At 41.6% G+C, this 18,810-nt stretch overlaps 2 protein-coding genes across 5 annotated transcripts in view; one reads left to right on the top strand and one right to left on the bottom strand.

Moving 5' to 3' along the window:
- Nucleotides 1-1,575, bottom strand: part of DYNC2H1 (dynein cytoplasmic 2 heavy chain 1) — a 178,235-nt gene extending 176,660 nt beyond the window's left edge. For 3 of the 4 annotated variants that reach the window (XM_054193121.1, XM_054193132.1, XM_054193149.1), the window contains exon 1: nt 1,138-1,574. In XM_054193121.1, coding sequence (XP_054049096.1) covers nt 1,138-1,338 — 201 coding nt within the window. In that variant the 5' untranslated portion in view covers nt 1,339-1,574. Of the gene's footprint in view, nt 1-1,137 lie in introns of all 4 variants that reach the window. The other variant, XM_054193142.1, reaches the window with a different exon arrangement.
- Nucleotides 1,576-2,632: 1,057 nt separating this feature from the next.
- On the top strand, nt 2,633-18,025 carry DCUN1D5 (defective in cullin neddylation 1 domain containing 5). The gene is made up of 8 exons (XM_054193161.1): nt 2,633-2,859; nt 5,581-5,672; nt 6,092-6,162; nt 6,571-6,662; nt 12,323-12,431; nt 12,525-12,629; nt 13,485-13,587; nt 14,355-18,025. The coding sequence occupies exons 1-8, from the start codon at nt 2,774-2,776 to the stop codon at nt 14,408-14,410; spliced, it is 714 nt and encodes a 237-aa protein (XP_054049136.1). The 5' UTR covers nt 2,633-2,773; the 3' UTR covers nt 14,411-18,025.
- Nucleotides 18,026-18,810: the final 785 nt, after the last annotated feature.

Here is an 18,810-nt window from a genome sequence, read left to right as displayed (position 1 = left end):
AACCTCCAGATTTGCTCACAGCTGGACACATCAATCTGCAAAATGCATGATTTGGACAAATACCCCCCGTGGGACTTGACAAATATCAGCCCATGTGCCACATATCAGGCCACCCTTCCTGCATGGACACTGGCAATGCCATCCTTCCAGTCACCTGCATACACCCTTGCCCAGGAACAACCCAGACACAAGCCTCCACCTGGCATTTGCAGCAAGGTGACAAGGCATTCTCCAGGTCGCATGACATTCATACAGTGACAATATACAGCGCACTAAAACTGCGTAATCAGCATGGGCATAAACCAACAACAAATATATCACTCAGCTGACTATACAGTCTTCACAGACTGTACTGTATCCAGCTCTGGAGCCCTCAGCACAGGAAAGACATGGACCTGTCACAGCAGATCCAGAGGAGGGCCACAAAAAAGATGAGAAGGATAGAACATCTCTCCTGAGGACAGGCTGAGAGACTTGGCATTGTTCAGCCTGGAGGAGAGGAGGCTCCAGGGAGACCTTATTGTAGCCTTTCAATACTTAAAGGGGGCCTACATGAAAGATGGGGACAAACTTTTTATCAGGGCCCGTTGCAATAGGCTGAGGGGTAATGGTTTTACACTGAAAGAGGGAAGATTTAGAGTAGATATAAGGAAGAAATCTTTTACCATGAGGGTGGTGAAACACTGACCCAGGTTGCCCAGAGAGGTGGTAGATGCCCCATCCCTGGGAACATTGAAGGTCAGGTTGGACGGGGCTCTGAGAAACCTGATCTAGTTGAAGATGTCCTGCCCATGGCAGGGGGGGTGGAACTAGATGATCTTTAAGGTCCCTTCCAACCCAAACCATTCTATGATTCTATGTCCCTGGTCATTGCAGGGGAGTTGGACTAGATGACCTTTAAAGGTCCCTTCCAACCCAAACCATTCTACTATTCTTGGGCCAGTAATTAACGTAGCAGACACTGAGACCAGCACAGATACTTGCAGCAGGCTGATGTCTCCCAAATCAGATACCGCTCTTTCACGACCACTAAACCTGGGCCGGACCCAAGGCTCTGCATCCCCGCTCGCACCGGGGGCCGCGGTGGACACGCCGGATCCGCCGGGGCCTGCTCACCCTCCGCTGACACCCCCCTACCTTGTTGGACGCGGTGAGGCGGGTGCCCGAGCGCCGCACGACGAGGAGGAACTCGTTGCCGTCGTCCAGGAACCTGGCCAGCTCCGGGCGAGCGTGGAGCCCCGCGGCCAGGGCGGCGGGGCCCACAGCTGGATCCACCTCGAAGTAGTTGGCAGCCGTAGCTGAAATAAAGCGCTTCCTCTTGTCTCCCTCCCCGGCCATGCCGGCAGGACGTGGCCTCGCCGGGCAGGGTCAGGGCGGGGGTGGATGCGGAGCCGCACGGGGGTACATGGGTGGGCTGGCGGCAGAAGACCCAAGGGGCGGGAGGGACGGCGGCGCACACCGAGGCGCAGGGCGAGGCCTCCCGGCGTCCCCGCGTTGCCAGGACCCGTCGCTATGGTGACTGAAAATGGCGGCCCTGGCGCGCTCGCGAGATCGGTCCGGCTGACGGCGAGGGAAGCGCCGCCGCCGGCGGGGAGACAGGAGGCGATCGAGGCGCTCGGCAATCGGCAGGCGGAGCCAGGGGGGCGGCGCGCTCCCCCTACAGGCCGCGGCGGGGCCGGCGGCCCGTGAGGGCCCCGAGGGTCCGGCGGCTGCCCGCGGCTCGGCCGGCTGTCCCCGGCGGAGCCCCGAGCCGCTGCACGGCGTCCCGCTCGCAGCCATCCAAGCATCCCTCCTGCGTTACGGTGTCACGGCCGCCGCGGTACTTGGGGTGCTTTTCACACCTGCCCCCCACACGCCGTTACTGGTAACGAACCGGCGGTTCCCGGCCTGGCGCTGCCTTCGGTACCGCAAGGCGGAGCGGGACAGCTGCCCCGGCTGCGGCCCAGGCCCTGGTAGGCGGGCGTTCGGGGCTTTCAGACACCGGCAGCAACAGGAGGCGGCCGCGGAGAAATGCCCCCGCTCTGAGGGACACCCGCGCCCCCTCAGGAACACCCGCCGCCCGTCAGGGACACCCGCCCCGCAGCCACCGGCTTCCCGAGGCGGAGCGTGCTCCCGGGGACAGCTGCCGTGAGCTGGCAGCGGCGAAAACAACGGCCAATACTGCAGAATAAAGCCGAGTCGTGACAAATTGCGGTTGCGTTTGCGCCCCGCGCCAAGAGCCGTGCGGGCCTCGCGGCCTTCGGCGGGTGCCGGTGAGGGAGCGCGCCCTCCTCCCCGCTTTATTTCACGGTAACGGCCGCGCAGACCCTCTGCCCGCGACACCCGACAGTCCCCCGGCTTCACTGTGTCCCCCCAAGGGCCGGCCCAGCACAACCGCGGCGGCGGGAAGGATCCGAGCGTAGCTCCGCCCGCTGTCAGGCTGGGCCCTGGCGGTGGGACCGCCCCGGCAGCGCTGTCACTTCCTGCTCCGCCGCGTTTGTGTCCGGGTCGCTCGCCGTTCCTTCTGCCGCCGCTACCGCCCGGTTCCCCACTCCCGCCTCGGGCGCGACACCCGTTTCTGGCACCGGTGCGGCGGCGGGGTCTGTCCCCGCGGCGAGTGGGGCGTCGGCGGGGCTCGGCGGGGGTGGGGAGGAGCAGGGCCGGACGGGACGGGGCTCCTCTCGTCTCCTCACCGCCTGTCTCGGGGGGCGGCGGCGGCCGGGGGGCGGTGAGGCCGGGGGGGCCTCGGCTGCGGGCCCCGGCAGCGGTGCGGCCCCCGCCCCGAGGCAGGACGATGCCGGTGAAGAAGAAGAGGAAGTCCTCGGGGCCGGCGGCTGCAGCGGCGGACGACACCGGCCTCAAGAAATGTAAAATCGGCAGGTACCGTCTGGCGGCGGGGCGGGACGGGACGGGCCCGCGGCGGTGGCGGCTGCCCGCTCTACGCCCCGGGCGAGCGGCCGCGGGGCCGGGCTGCTCCTCCGCGGGCGGGGGGGGCCCCGGCGGACCCGCTCCCCACTGCCTGCCCCTGGGCTGTGGCGGCCCTTTGTGCGGCGGCCGCGGGGCCTGGGGCGGGCAGCGGCGGCGGTGGGCTCGGTGAGGCGGTGCGGGGCCCGGGCGGCTGCGCGCGGTGCCCCGGTCGTGCCGGTGGGCCTGTGCCCGGGCTCGTCCCGGGGGCTGGGGGGGGTGCGGGGCGCGGCGTTTGGCTCGTTCGTCCTTCGGGGAGAAACGCTGCGGAACGGCCCGTCCCCTGCTTGGTTTTGCCTTTCACTATACCGGCAGGGCCAGCTCCAGCGTTTGTCCCCATAGTCATTCTCACCTTTCGCCTGGGGTAGGCAGCTCCCCTCATTTTGAGGTTGCCAGTACGCACAGTGTCTACGTTAAACGGTCTCTTTACATTTTTTTTTTTGCAGTAAAATGGAAGGAGAGTTCAGCACACTAAAAAAAAAAAAACAGGAAAGGTTTTCCTAATAATACAGGAGACTGAGCATCTTTTCATTAACAACTATAAAAAGACCACTTATGCCTTGATACCCAAAAATAACCGTTAGAATGATAAACCATTAGTATGGTGTAGCAGGAGCTTCCAGTGTGGCTTCCCTAAAGTAACTGTAATGCCTTCTTCATCTATTAGAACTTTTTAGGTATGTCAGTAAACCAGTAGTTACGACAAACATCCCGAGGACATAAGAATACAAAGGACTTATGAAATCAATGCTATGGGAGTGGCTGTTGCAAGAAACTATGGCATATGGCCTTTCTCATAGGTTGACCAACCTTGAGCTTAGAAGTACCCAGGCCTTTATTTTGCTATGACTCTTCATTTTGGATGACTGTTCCAGAGCTCATTTTCTGTGGTCACTGATGATCTTTTAGTTTCAGTCTAAATTTACTCATAGCCAGTTAATAACTGTTCTAGTGCCTGCATAATACTTTCTGTAATGCTCCTCCTTCATGGTTCTGCCTCATAGTGTATATGGAGTGAGCGTTTGTGTTTTCTCATTCTTTGTTTTGTTAAATTGAGCTAAATTCTTCTGGTTTGTAATACCAGTTTTCAGTTTCCTTGCTCATCATAGCTCTTTTCTGCATCTGTTCTAGTTTCAGTTCATCTTTCTTGAACACTGCTGACCAAAATTTTATGACCTTAATTTCTTTTACTTTAAAAAAATCTTATGAAAGATCCTTTAAAAAAAAAAAAAAAGACTCTGCAGGAAGCTAGTAGTCATTGGGCGAAAACCATGATGTAAATGAGAGTTCATAATGGCTGATCACATGTTAAATCTAAAATGTTGGATACCTGAGCATTTTTGACGTAGCATTCTTATACAGCAAGGTATTGGTAATATTCTTTAATAAAACCAGTGGTTACAGATGGATGTATGTTAAACTGGATAAAACCAACAAGCAGTAGCATACTGTATGGCTCTTTCTAGTTTTTAATAGCAGTTTAATGGATGATTGTCTGTAGTACCTTTTTAATTCTAGCTTTCAGCACATAAGGCTTCATATGGAAAGCGTTGCTTTCTTTTTCAGTGAAGCTTATAGCAATATATGGGAGATAAAGTTGTTCACGACCTCTCAGAATTGAACTGTTCTTTCCCTGCTTGATGTTTTCATTTGAAAATTGCAATGTAGGAGCTGCATAATTTTAAATCCTCTCATGCAATTAACTTTCACCTCATTCTTAAAAATAATCTCAGCTTGTTCTAAAAGTCTGTAACTTGTATTTAAAAGGATTGTGCATTGAAAAGGTGCTGTAATTCCTCACTGACTAGAGATGCCTTCATGTGGTCAGTGTTTTTACTAGAAGAAATAAGTTATTCTATGTATTCTTTTAAAGAATGATAAGTTATGAAAATCCACTTCCTAGGCAAACTGGGTTGTGTGTCACATAATGAAGACAATGGGGGGGGAAGCTGTGTGTGCTGAGCAGTTTTAGTCTTACTAGAATAGTAATATGCAATCTGTGGCATGTGTACCAAACATCTATAGAATTTGCAGATATTTAGTTACATGTTTAACATAAATTGACCGAGTTTTCTTCCCAAATTTGGATGCTTAACTATAAATAGCCTGACTTAAATATGTCAAACTCTGCAGCTCCTGTTGACCTAAATGGGATCTGTGCACATTCAGCACTCTTGAAGATCATGCTGCTTATTAGAGACCTAACTTTATATATGCCTGTATGTATAAATATAAGTAGATAATAGGGCGTTTGAATTACTGAGTAGTGATACTTTGACCATCTGTGTGTGGATTTTTTGGTTTAATATCTAATTAACAGCAATTTTACACTTCAGAAAAAGTAATAGTTGCAATAAATTGGGCTGTGAGAGGGTTGTATGTCAAGGTAATTTTATGTTCCAATAAATTGGGCTATGAGAGGGTTGTATTTCGAGGTAATTTTATGTTCCAACAAGTGTTGAAATAGAATGACAGATAGTTGCCATTTAACAAATTCAGCTTCATTGTTGATGTATATTGACTTTGTGAAACAGTTTAAATAGTTTGAACTGATAATAAACAATTTGGAATTTAATTTTAAATAATTTCCTGTTTCTTGTATTAAAATAATACGTATCATCCTTGTGTTTCTATAAGCTATTGCAGATCACAAGCCTCTGGTAAAGTAATAAGTGGAGAGGAACATTTTTCAAGCAAAAAGTGCCTGGCTTGGTTTTATGAATATGCAGGTAATGTACAATGGATTCATATTTAAAAGTATATGGTTTTGTTTAAAACAAATGAATGCGTCAAATGTTATTTGTATGTTGCTTTTTTGTGCTGACATAGACATAAAAAAGTACGTCCATATTCGCTTCATTATAACCTTCACTTGTGTTAGTATAGCTTTTACTGTCGCCTTTTCAGTATTTGTTCTTTTTGATGTTTCCTTCTTTACTCTATGCTTTGTAACTTACCATGACATATGTAATATATGTGTCTCCACATTGCACTTGATAGAATGGGTCTAACATAAAAACTACTTAATAGTGTATTTCAGTGATTTTAAAGGTAGCTTGTATGCAATATAGTCTAATTATTGTTGTGTAACCCTTGTGAGCAGTGAATGTTACTTATATTTCAGTCTGGCTTTTTTTTGGTTTTGAAGGTCCCGATGAAGTTGTGGGGCCTGAAGGAATGGAAAAGTTCTGTGAAGACATCGGTGTTGAGCCTGAAAATGTAGGTTTCTTGCACAATACTAATAACACTTTAAAAGGGGGTATTGGATAAGATTAAGTTTTGTGTAAAACTCTTAAACAACTCTTTGCTTACTGAAGTTATCTTCCTGCTTTTAGGAGCTGTTCTAAGGTATTTCAGCTGAATACATCAATTATGTGTGGCTGGTGTCTGAGGTCTTTTGTTTGTTTTATTATAGTAATATTTAATTTTCAGGAATTGAAATTAAGGGAAGGATTGCACGTAGCTGAATTATTAAACGGTAACAAATATAAAGTGCAAGCATCTACAACAATGCTAGAAAGTTTGAATGCTTAGAGTTTTCTTCTTGGATATCTAGAAATCAGCCTTTTCTTACATACTGACTGCTTCTCCCCTTGTTGTTTTTTGTTGTTTTTTTTCCCCCCCTAGATTATTATGTTAGTTTTAGCCTGGAAACTAGAGGCTGAAAGCATGGGATTTTTTACCAAGGAAGAATGGTTAAAAGGAATGACCTCATTACAGTAAGAGTTTTTACATATATAATAGAATGTTCTAATTTTATGTTTGTTCCAGTAGCTTAACTATTAGCATAATTATTCTTGCCCTGAGTTTCTTTTCATTGTCAATAAGATGCAGAAACTCTTGCTTTTAGGTCTGGTCTTGGTCAACGACTGGAAGTAGCTGCTGTTCATCCAGTTGTGAATCTGATGAGTTCACTCAAATGATAAAGTTTTGCCTAACCCTAATAAGTCAGGTTTTCATGGCTTCTTTTTCTTACAAAAAATATGTTAGCAGACACAAATAAGTAGATCTGGAGATACCCGTAAGCATATCTCAGTACTGGTATTATAGAAAGGTTTTACTGGTTTCTAAGCTGTATAAATGAGGACTGCATGGATAATAATTTTGGTTACTAGTGTTATTTATTAGTTGCAGATCAGAAGCCATGCTTAACGCTTAGGTTAAATAACGCTTTTTCAACTTGCAAATAAACTTCTCTTTGTAAGAATCTTTGGTGAGTTAACGCTCTGTCTGAAGAGGTTTCTTTCATGAAACTAACCAGCTTTTGTAAGGTTTAGTTCAGTTGTCACTTTTTTTGTTCTTCATGAAACTACTTATGGCACATGAATGTTTTAAAGGTGACTTGTTATGACACTGCATTCAATATTAAAAGTGTCAGGGAGCTATTGTTGCAGCTGCAGCACAGCGGGCAAGAGGGACTGATTTGACCCTTGGAGTTCGTACAATTGCCTTATCAGTTGTGAATTGGTTTGGGAAACTGTACTGGGCAGACACCCTCTGTTTATTCAAGACAATGGCGTAAGTGACTCTGGCCTGACTCTCTTGTGCAAATTTTATTTGATTTGGGATCAGGCTTCCGATAGACACCTTGGTATGGGGTTTTTTTTGTGACCATCAGAAGCCCTTAAATTTATTAAGAGCTGGAATGATAAAACTGCCTGAAATTCAGGACAACAGAGATTAAATTCTGCGTGCATAAGTTTTTAGATGCAGTGAATGGGTATAATTTGGTCGCTTCTCTGAAGTACTTAATTTTTATGCCCAAATGTAAGCTCCCAAGAGTTAGCGAATCAGGCACTTCTTCAGAGCCAATATTATAGACTTTGTTTCTAATAATCTGCTGTGATTAGGAACCTTCTGGTTCTTTTGAGGACAGAGCTGGTCATGCTGTAGGCTAAATGTGTTTAAGACAGAAATATGGTACTGTTGTGCATTTTTTATATAAACAGACTTGTGATTGAAGCACTTGGCTAAGCCTAAACCAGTTAACCTGTGTGTTTTGCTTCCCCTGGGTGTGCACTAATAGCAGGCTGTAGCTGGATGAAGCACTGACACTCATGTAAAGGAATTCAAGATTCATTGGCTTAAAAACATAATATAAATCTGTGGACTTGGGCTGTTGGTGCGTACTGGGAAGGGAGGATTGTATTATGGGATTCCATTTGAAATAGGGGAACTTAGTTTCTCTTGGAAGGTTCAGCAGAAGTTTTGAAGAAGGATTTTACGCTCTTGAAGCAATGGAGTATTACTACATTTTTGCACAGCATTTTTTATTATTATTTTTGCACACACATTGAAAGCCCAGAGTGTATTCTAAGTCAGAGTTATATTACAGAATCTTTATTTTGAAATATGTGAAATGTCATATAAGGTAATTGCATGAGCAAGGTTGGATGGAATTCAGCTCCATAGGAAGACACCTAAATGTGTGGCTTATATGCAAGACATTGATTTTTCACTAGTATATCATGTTGGTAGGGTGAATTCTGCCCTGTATATATATGTGTGTGTGTACATACATATATATATATACATACATACATATATGAAAGCTGGGTGCCTGAATCTAAATTAATTACCTGAAGCTCTTTTCATAGTCAGCAGAGAGAAACAAGTACCTGGGCAATTTATTTCAGCTATTTTAAATGTCTCCTTAGAATGAAATGAATAGCCCTCAGGAAGTGGCTTTAAAGCCATGGAGGGTGAATAACTTAGAGTTGAGCATTTAACTTTACATATGTGAGTTAAAGGAGAGGCGTACTCATGTATTTGTCAATTGCAGGCTTTACAGACCTACAAAGAAAAAACAATCTAGTTACAAAATGAAGATAAAGGAAAAAGGATTACAATTCATGATTTTATTAAACTCCACAGAAGTATTTGTTTGAACTAGGTTAACGCAAATAATTTCATGTGTAAGGAAGCAAGCCATAAGCATCTGTATTGTCTGAGTACTTCCCTCTTGCTGTCTTCTTTAACCTTAGAATTTGAGCCAAATTTTATGTTAAAGTTGAGCTTTTGAAAACAAGTGGCCAGGTAAAGGGGAGAGAGCCAAGTTAGATTCCAACTGAGGGAAAGATAAGGTCGTGGTCTCACATTTTTAGGTACATGAGAAACTACGTGAGAGAGAGAGAGAGAGGGGAAGGAAAGTCAGATTTGTAATTTCTTGCTATTTGCAGAATTATTAGCAAAACCAACTTATTTGGGTTGGTTTTAATGATAGCCTAATATCAACTGTTTTTCCAACAAGCTTTTTGCTTGTTATTGCCTGCCTTTCTGTTAATGTTTGTGAGGCTAAGACAAAGCATAGTGTAAGTATTTTATTTTTTTTTTATGCCAGTGTAGCATTCAGTGTGTACTGGAATCTAAACAATTTCTGGTCTCCAGACCTGTAAATCAAATTACACAGTGAAACTATAGCATTGTCAGGGCATGGTGTCCCTTTGCTCTCTTAAGGCATCACTTCCTTGGACCTCTTTATGTTCCAGTTATAACATGGAACGTAAATTTCAGAAGATCCTGTGTCAATGCTAGAAGAGAGTGGATGGGTTAGTTGGATATCATTTCCTTTTGTCCATCTGGAGGGCTGGATATTGGCAAGTGAACTCTTGTAGATTAAAAGACCTTCAAACTGCTTTATATACTACCATTAAATGATTTTGGTTTAATGTTTGTATACATCTTACTAATTTTTCTTTTTTGTAAAAGACAAGCATGCGTGAAAAATTATGAAACATGAAACATTGGAATATCTGAGTAGGAGTTACTAAATCATTACTCTGTCCATATTAGCTATGCCTCAGATGAACTCTCTACCTGAATAGACATCAAAATAGGACTGCTTTGTGGTGCTAATGTCGGTTTTGTTATAAATATGATGTAGGGATGTGAAAAGAATGTAGTAAGCTAACATCTAGTTTTGTTGGTCTTGAGGTAACCTTATTTAATGCTGGCTTTCAGCAAAGGCAGTTCAAGAAACTACATCTTTTTCTAGTCTCTGTACAGGAGTTTGGTGTTAATTCACTTGTGCTAGTTAGAAGTTGGTTACAACTTAAAAAAAATACTCTTAGGAAGATTACTCTAAGTATGGGTGAGCTTAGTCATCTTTTTTATGGTACAGCCACACAAGCCAGTATATCTCTATAAAAGATGAGTTTGGCAGCTCCGTACCTCACTAGTGTGAAGAAAATCAGTGGCCAGGTGTGGAAATGCCTGAAATGGCTTTAACAGAGGTATCTCGCTGCGTGGGGCTTCAAAGGGTGGTGTTTGTCTGTTCCAATGTCGTCCCTTTGACTGTTCGGTTTTAAATAGGTTGACAATAGCACAGGAGTCTCAAGGCTTAATAACTGCATGTCTTCATATCAACTTTAAGAGAATTGCTTCTGCATTAAAATACATACAGCCAATTGTACAGTAGTTTTACTATCAGGAGTTTTTACTTTGTACCTACATTTGTGATTATTTGAACAATTTTAACAAAATCTTTTGTAAGAAATTTAAATATACTGAAATTTGTGTTTATCCATGGTATGGTAAATAACCTCACTCAAATTATATTTGACAGAACATGTGGTAAACCTACTTTAAGTAGTTTATATATATCATTAGTACACTAACAACGTGAGCATTTAGTTAGGTGTTAAATAGGTAGATTTGTCCTCAAGTGTAGTGGACGATGTTATTGCAGTGTGAAGGTTTGAACATGGAAAGAAGATACATGAATATAAAATGAGATGCCTTTGTAACTAGCATAGCATAATACTGTTTTAAAAGTTAAACGATAGAATACATAGACCAATTAGGTGTCTGAAGACAAATACAGTAATTTTATCTTTAGTTAAATTTACCAAAGCTTTTTTAACTAGATCTCTTTTCAACTTAATGCATGGTGTATTGCAAACTGTATTAGTTCTTGTCACTTGAACATGCAGCCTAATTAGCTAATAGTTTTATTTATTTAGCACTGAACTTGGCCGGGACTCAGTGCTGCTTTAGGTAGATGCTGCTGGAGACAAGAAATAACAAAAGGCTCCATCATGGAAGTGCCTGAGAGGAGCAGACAGACAGATGGACGTGCACACACAGGCTGGCAGACCTGAGGAACAAGAAGTATCTGTTATCTGTGGGCAAAGTACAGCACCAAAGTACAGCATCTCAGTCACCTGCTGCGGTGCTCCCCAGGGGCCCTTGCTATGGGCTGCTGTGACAAGTCTGGAGAAAAGGAGGCTGAGGGGAGACCTTCTCGCTCTCTACAACTACGTGAGAGGAGGCTGTAGAGAAGTGGGGGTCGGTCTCTTCTCCCAAGTAACAGGTGATGGGACAAGAGGAAACGGCCTCAAGTTGCACCAGGGGAGGTTTATATTGGATATTAGGAAAAATTTTTACACTGAAAGGGTTATTAAGCATTGGAACAGGCTGCTGGAAGGGGGGCACATTACCAGAGGAAGTATTTATGCACATCTGCATTTCTGAAAGTACTGCTTCTGTCACGCAGGATACAGGGCAGGGCAGAATTTATTTTATTTTTTTTTCATAATGGCAGCTATTATTTATAAGAATAAAATGTGATATAGCAACTGCTCTTTTGAGTGAGTATTTCCTGGAGGATTAGGTGTGTAAATTACATTCTTCTCTGACATCATTGGTGAATCTAACTCATTTTCTATTTGGAAACAAAAGTCCTTGCTAAGTTAAATATGTGGAGATCTTCTTTTCTGACAAAGGGTTATTTTTGCCAAAGGGTTATCCTGTCAACTGGCAGACCTGTACACACTCGTACAGCCTTTGAGTTTTCAGTTGAATAGCTACTGACTAATCCAGGTGAGAGGCTTATCAGAGCTTGCATTTATCAATCATAAAACACGAGTGGACTAGTATGTTTTGCAGAGTGCCTGTGCTAAATCCTGCCACTTGTAAATATTTAGTCTTGAAGTGCATGTTTAGGGTTTGTTTTTCTTCCAGAGAGGTACAGCATAAAGCCCTTATTTACAACTGGATTTTACCACCTTAATGCACACCCAGTACTGTTTTGTTTAAACTTTCATAGTGATTAAAAGATAAGATAATGCTGGGTATGAATATAAATTGCAGAGTATGGCATAAAAAGACTACTATTTCAGAAGTGAAACAGAGCCTTTGTATTATTTTGCTGATACATTTAAAAAAAAAATTTGCCTACAGAAGCCAGGCATTCATCATTTCGATAAGCTGCAAATGTTGAGCATGTTCAGTGTTCTTTAAGTCACTTTCATAGCATTACTCCCGTACACCTGATGATTGCATTTTGGTGATTTTAATTTTTTGTTTGCTGGCATTTTTTTTCATTGTCCAAACGTTTTGTTGTGAACTTCTAACATCATTTGTTTTTCTTTATTTTAAGGTGTGACTGTACAGAAAAATTACAGAGTAAATTTGACTTCTTGCGGTCACAATTGAATGACATTTCATCCTTTAAGAATATCTACAGATATGCCTTTGATTTTGCAAGGGTAAGACTATTGGAATGTTAGAGAAGTTCTTATTATAATTATTCAACGAGCTTGTACTTGAGTGGTTTTTGTGCTTTCTTTATTCAACCTTAGGATAAAGACCAGCGAAGTCTTGATATTGATACTGCAAAATCCATGTTAGCTCTTCTGCTTGGAAGAACTTGGCCACTATTTTCAGTATTTTATCAATACCTGGAGGTACAAGTTTCCTTGACTTTCTGAATGATGGCATAGTAGTTGGGCTGTTCTGTGAACAGATTTCAGGGTTTGTGTGGTTTTGCTCAAGAATGTATCCGTATTGCTGCTGTTCCCTTGTCGATGTGCTTATGAAACAGTGACGTTCTTGTGTACATCACAGATCCTTTTCTTCCTCCCTGTACCCCACCCACCCTTTCCTTATCAAAGGCAACTAAAATTCTGTCTTAAATAGTCTATACAGGTAAAATTAAATAATAGAGCCCCAGTAGTCTCTTCAGCTGTATCTGTGCTGAATTTCAAGTTTGCTTTGTGTAGATACAGTATGTAGGTACCTTGAGCTCTGCCTGTCTGGAAGATTTTGGTCAGATCAGCTGCAAGTGACTTAGTCAATAATGTGGATGTGTGTAAGTTGTGGAGCATGCTAGGCTTGAGACCATTCCCTGGTTTCAAATTAGTTCCAGTGTTGCAAAGTAGAGGTCCTTACGATCATACTGTATTGTACCCCAGAGAAAAGATGATTCTTGTAATCGTTCATTCTGAGCGAGGTACACCCCACTTCAGGGCAAGATGAAAGTTTACCAGATTTTGAAGCCTAAGAGTGATGACTTCCTGATTCCCTGTTATTTTGATTTTGCTCTGATCTTTCAAGAAACCATTTTATGTAGTTTCAGAACTATGAAATACGTACATGTGCGGTGTTTAAAAAAATGAAAAACCAAGGAAGTAGTAGCCATTGTTACCCATTAAATTGTTTGTTAGGAACTGACTAAAGATAAAATGAGCGAGATGAGGAACGAGATGCAGCGTTACCAGATGTCACTTGACATTTTAATGTTCTGAAATTATTTTCTCTAGCAATCGAAGTATAGAGTTATGAACAAGGATCAGTGGTACAACGTGCTAGAGTTCAGCAGAACTGTCCACGCAGATCTTAGCAACTATGATGAAGACGGTGCTTGTAAGTATTCATACCATTTTGCTTATTCAGCTATTATTTCAGTGTTTTCAATTTGCATAAAACATACTTCTGTAACAGAAACAATACTGTAAGGTATAAAATATTTATTGTCCAGCAATGCATAGAAAAACTGTCCTGATAACCATCCATCTTCAAACTGCAAGTATTAATTTGTAGTAGTGTGTCAGGGGTGTATGATGGTGTACTTGAGCCAACTTACATTCAGTTGAGGATCTGGTGAAGCTGCTTGGTACATTAAACTATAGACTTGCAAATAGAATTATAAACAGCAAAGTCTCATTTTGTACTAATATATAATAAACTGTAGTTTAACTATAAAGTGGCCTAGCTGTTAGTCCTTGGGGCTGAACTTTACACCTGGCTGATAGTTGGTCATCCTAAGACTGAATTGCATTAGGCATCCCATTTTCGTCCATGTTCCAATTATGTGTAGTTTTGAAAGCTGTAAGAAGAAGGAATTAGTTGTGCCAATTTATAATATAACCTTATTTTTATGCTTTCTGTTCAGTTCAGTGCACCTGTCAGATGTAAGGAACACTTTTTTCCATAGTTCTGTGTAGTGTTATTTGTGCACTTTTTGCCACCTTTGGATTGAAATTATTGTAGTCATTTTTGAGTCTTAATAAGTATTTGACCATAGGATTGACATGGTTGTTAAGTAGACCAATAGTTTTAACCTTTATGCTTTAAGAGAAGGTATTTGAAAGACATTGGCAAGTATAACTCCAACTTTCATCCATTTGCAGGGCCCGTACTTCTGGACGAATTTGTTGAATGGCAAAAAGTTCGTCAAGCATCATAGCAAGAATTCAAAAGAAAATGCAAAAGTTTTTTTTGGTGCCCACCTGTACACAAACTAATGAGAAAAACAAAGGATTGCATTTTCATTCTTAAGAAAGACTTTACAGTAATTTTTTGTTCCTTTTTTAAGGAAATTTTCTTGTTACACGTGATATGGGCATTGAACCACACCTCTTCTGAGACTGAAAGTTGGAGTTTTTGTTTTGAGTCTTATGTTTATAGCATTTATTTCAGAACAATAAAGATTCAGATTTGTGACAAAGGCCTAAAAGTGAAGAACGTCCCTTGAATGTGAGTGTGGTGTCTATTTTTAAAACCAAATCTTTAGGATTATCTTTCTCAGAAGTGCCCTTTGCTATGAATTTTTGAAGACCTTAAAAATGCTTAACTGGCACTGTTGCTTGCTGATGGTATGATTGTCTTGTGTGACAAATATTAGAAAGAATGACTGGTTTTTGGAGCCCTGGGTGGGAGTGTGCTGGTCATGGGTTGTGCCACAGTTTTCAGCTCCTTGTGGAGATAAAGGCCTTAAATTCTTGTTTTTTTCTTTTTTGTGCAGTACCCACCCAGTGGCATGGCATTTAATGGCAGGCCCTTTTAAAGCAGAAAGGTGCAGAGCATATGACTCTATATGCAGAATGGCTGAGAACTAGTTGCCTGTACTTCAGATGGTGAATACAGATAACTCTTTGGTACCGTAAGGCAGCTTCAAATTTTTACTACAACTTAGACTTTGCATTGCTTTGTATACAAAGTGCAATCTGTATTTTAAAAGGGAAAGCTGGAAAGACTTGGTTTCAAGCTTTGCTGCTTATGTATTTTAGACTGGAAGCATTCACAACATGACCTTTTTTTTTTTAATCTTCCTGGATGCTTTTCATAATGTAAGTCAAGAAGAGACTATTAAATCACCTACCTTTGACCCGAATATAACAGGCTACTGATTTTTACCCTGTTAACTCCATGTATTGCGTTCAGTAACTACTGCGATGGCACTTTTGGGTGCTCAGTATTGATGTCAACCTTTAAATACAGTAGAAGTTTGTCACTCTACCTTCCTGCCCAGGAGGCCTAATGCCACCCTTGAGAAGGAAAGAGATTTTAATGAGTAAATGTGAGAAACCAAAACAGAATGAGAGATTGAAGCATTTGTAACTTCTACTTTACTGTATAAATATATAATGTAGACTGTGATAATGCCATGAGACTCAGTCAGTGATCAAGGCCTCATTGTGCCAAATATTTCAACAGCTTGAAATAGGAATAGACAATGTAAGCTAGGCATGACTTGAAGATCTTTGCCTCAGGGAAATGACTTCTGTTTTGCACATCCCTTACTCATACTAACAAGCATGAGTTTTCCTATCCTTAAGGAAAGCTTTATTCCCAAGATGAATTTTTTTCTTTTATAAGTAGGGGGGGGAAAAAAAAGAAAGAAAAGGTGTGAGAAGAAATAAAAAGAGTGGGACAAACTAGTAGTGTGTGCCTGTGCTCTTGCTCTACTAGAGAGGACCACTCTTGCAACTTACTCGCCAGACCTGCTTGCGGTGGGCTGCACGAAGCAATGCAGTGATGGTCCATGGGCTGTGCTGCAAGTCACCTGATAGTGGTGTGGTCTTCAAAATGCAGCTGAACCCCAGAAGTTTGGATCTGCCCAAGCAAAAAAAAGCATCGAGGGGAGAGGAAAAAAAAAAAACAAACCACAGCTGAGATACTTGTAAGATCTCTGCTTGTACAGTGGCTAGTGTCTGTGTGTATGCAAACACACGCACTACAGCTATTCTAAATATTTTTCCTACCTTTTTTTAAGGAAGTACTTAATTTTATACCTCACATAGGTTAGAGCAGTTCTCTTCAATATGCTACAAGTTGTCCATTTGCATTGCTAATTCTGATTTCACTCATAACAGAGTGCCTTTCATTTGGAAATTGCCCTACCCCATGGGAAGTTAGTGCCAGAATGAGATTAACTTCAAGAGCCTCAAGATCTGCTGGTAGAGTAAGGTCCTAAAATGCACAGATAAACATGCACCAATTAACTTACGTCAAGGGAAGTACTGCTGTATAGTAAATCTCTGCAGGGGCACTGATTTTGAAATGACTTTCACAAATTCTGTATAATGACTCTCCTTGCTTATTATATTTAGGCCCCATTATAACTGGGAAATTCTCTTTCCAGAAGTTTTGAAATACCAGTTAGAAGATGAATATTTGATAGTGTGATTGAAAAAAAAAAAAGTCATCTTTTTTAGGTAACTGCGAATTGTTGTGAATTCAATTTAAACCAATTGGTCCTAGAGGATGGTATTAGAGTCTAACAGTAGGAGTGATGCATCTGCCAATCCAAGGTGGTCAAGTACTTACCGTTAAGGTGTAAGACACTATGTGATGTATCATTTGTATCTCTGTTAAGGTTTTATCAGTATTCCTATAATAAATCCATGTTTCAGGGATTTATAACTTGATTGTGTGTGTGTGATTGAAAATCATCAGTTACTGTAAAACTTTGACTGGGAATGAATGTATTTAAACTACTTAAAATCAATATAGTTTTTCAAATTTGAATAAAATAGGTTTTAAGTTATGTTTTTGTGCTCAAAACTGCAATCGGATTTACTGTTTAAATGTGAACTAATGGCTTGTACAGTTTCATTGTGAGCTGATCACTTTTATTAGCTGTCTTTTATTAAATCACCTTACAGCTTACTGTGGATAAGTGCCAAAAGCTGTTTATTTATTTTATTTTTTTAATTTTATGCGTGTCCACAAGCCAAAACTGAGTTCAGCTAAATGCTTTCTTTAGTCTTTGAACTTTAATTTTGCTTTGCTCAGGTGCATTTCAGTCTATTGAATTAAAAAGAAAAAAGTGACAACTTATTTTTCAGTATTCTAAGATGAAAGTTCACAGGTGAAATATGCTGCCACAGTTATGACAAATAATAAAATTGAAGGTGAAATGTCTTCCAAAACTAAATCATAATGGTGTCTAGCTTGATGTTACAAACTTCACTTTAATCTTGCTTTCATTTCCTAATATTAATTCTTCCTAGCATAACTAATTTTTTTTCTAGTTTTCTGACAGTTTTGGTTTTTAAATTTGAAAATGCCCACCTGTTCATGGAAAAAGCCATACTGGTAGATTGGAATGTAATGTTTCTCCTATGTAAAAATGTGATCTTGAATTAAACAGTCATGTATGTTTACCTATGTCTTTAACTGTATATGTAGTTTTGATCCAATTTATCTTTACTGTTTAAATGTCTTAATTCTTTACTAATGGCTGTAATTTCACATTTCTATATAGTAGAATTTGAATCTTGCATTTGAGATTACTGTGGATACACGCGTGGTACCAATCGCAGGTGGACCAAAAGGGGGCACTGTGGTCTGTATGTCCATTGGTAAGATTTTTTTCATATCTCAAAAGCTTTGAGCTGATGTGCTGATACTGACTGCACAAAAATTACAAAAGGGACCATAAGTTTAATGTTTCTGATGTTTTGTTCATTTTTTAAGCTAGTGAACAGTTCTTTCAGTGCGATATGTACAAACTTGTACAGGTTTAGCTTCGTTAAGTATGACAAATAAAATGGTATGTAATAGGGCAGAAAACTTACTTTTTTTTGTCATGCTGCCTCTTTTAGTTTTTTCTTTTGCGTTTTTATATCTGTTTTCTAAATCACTGAGAGACTTAATTCCAGCAAATGGCTCAGTCTTAACTTCTAGCAACCTTACTGAATAATTTCTTTGCTACTGTAGGCACATACAGAAAATGGAACTTGATCTCAACTGGGAGCAACAGCAAACCCTGTTCTTGATTATATTATGAGGTGCTAATAGAACATAATGGTCCTGGTAATTAACTGTCATGAATTATTCATTGGATGAACACTTTTGCAACAACCTGTTGCAATGCATGTGTATGAAAAGAGAATGAGCTTTTCTCTCTTCCCCCATACACCTCCCTGCCCCGCCCCCAGCACATCGCTTGGGTCACTGGTCTGTTTTTAGGAGAAGACTATGTGTTTTCTCGTGTACTCTTCCATAGGGTCTTTCAGAGCCCATTACAGAAAGATCCAAAGACAGCATCCCATCATATGTTTGAGTTAGCGAGGCTGGTTTCCTTGCAGATACAGCTTGTTCCACTACTTGACACTTTCTAGTTGTTGAGGTCTGATTCCATACCTGCTTCAGGACACTCTCCCTCACGAATATCATCGCGCTCTCTCAGACCTAAGGCAGTGCCCCTTTGTTGTCTCCACAGTTCCATTTCATTTTCTTTTGATAATGAAGTTCCCGATGCCTTCCTGAAGCAGTAGGATGTTGAGAGCTATGCAAACCAGGCGTCTCATGTCTGTATCTACGAGCCATGGCAACAGTTCTGTTATTTCTCTTTCCCCT

The sequence above is a fragment of the Rissa tridactyla genome, chromosome 1, assembly GCF_028500815.1.
Source record: "Rissa tridactyla isolate bRisTri1 chromosome 1, bRisTri1.patW.cur.20221130, whole genome shotgun sequence".
Lineage (NCBI taxonomy): Eukaryota > Metazoa > Chordata > Aves > Charadriiformes > Laridae > Rissa > Rissa tridactyla.
This window is presented reverse-complemented; position numbering and strand designations above follow the sequence as displayed.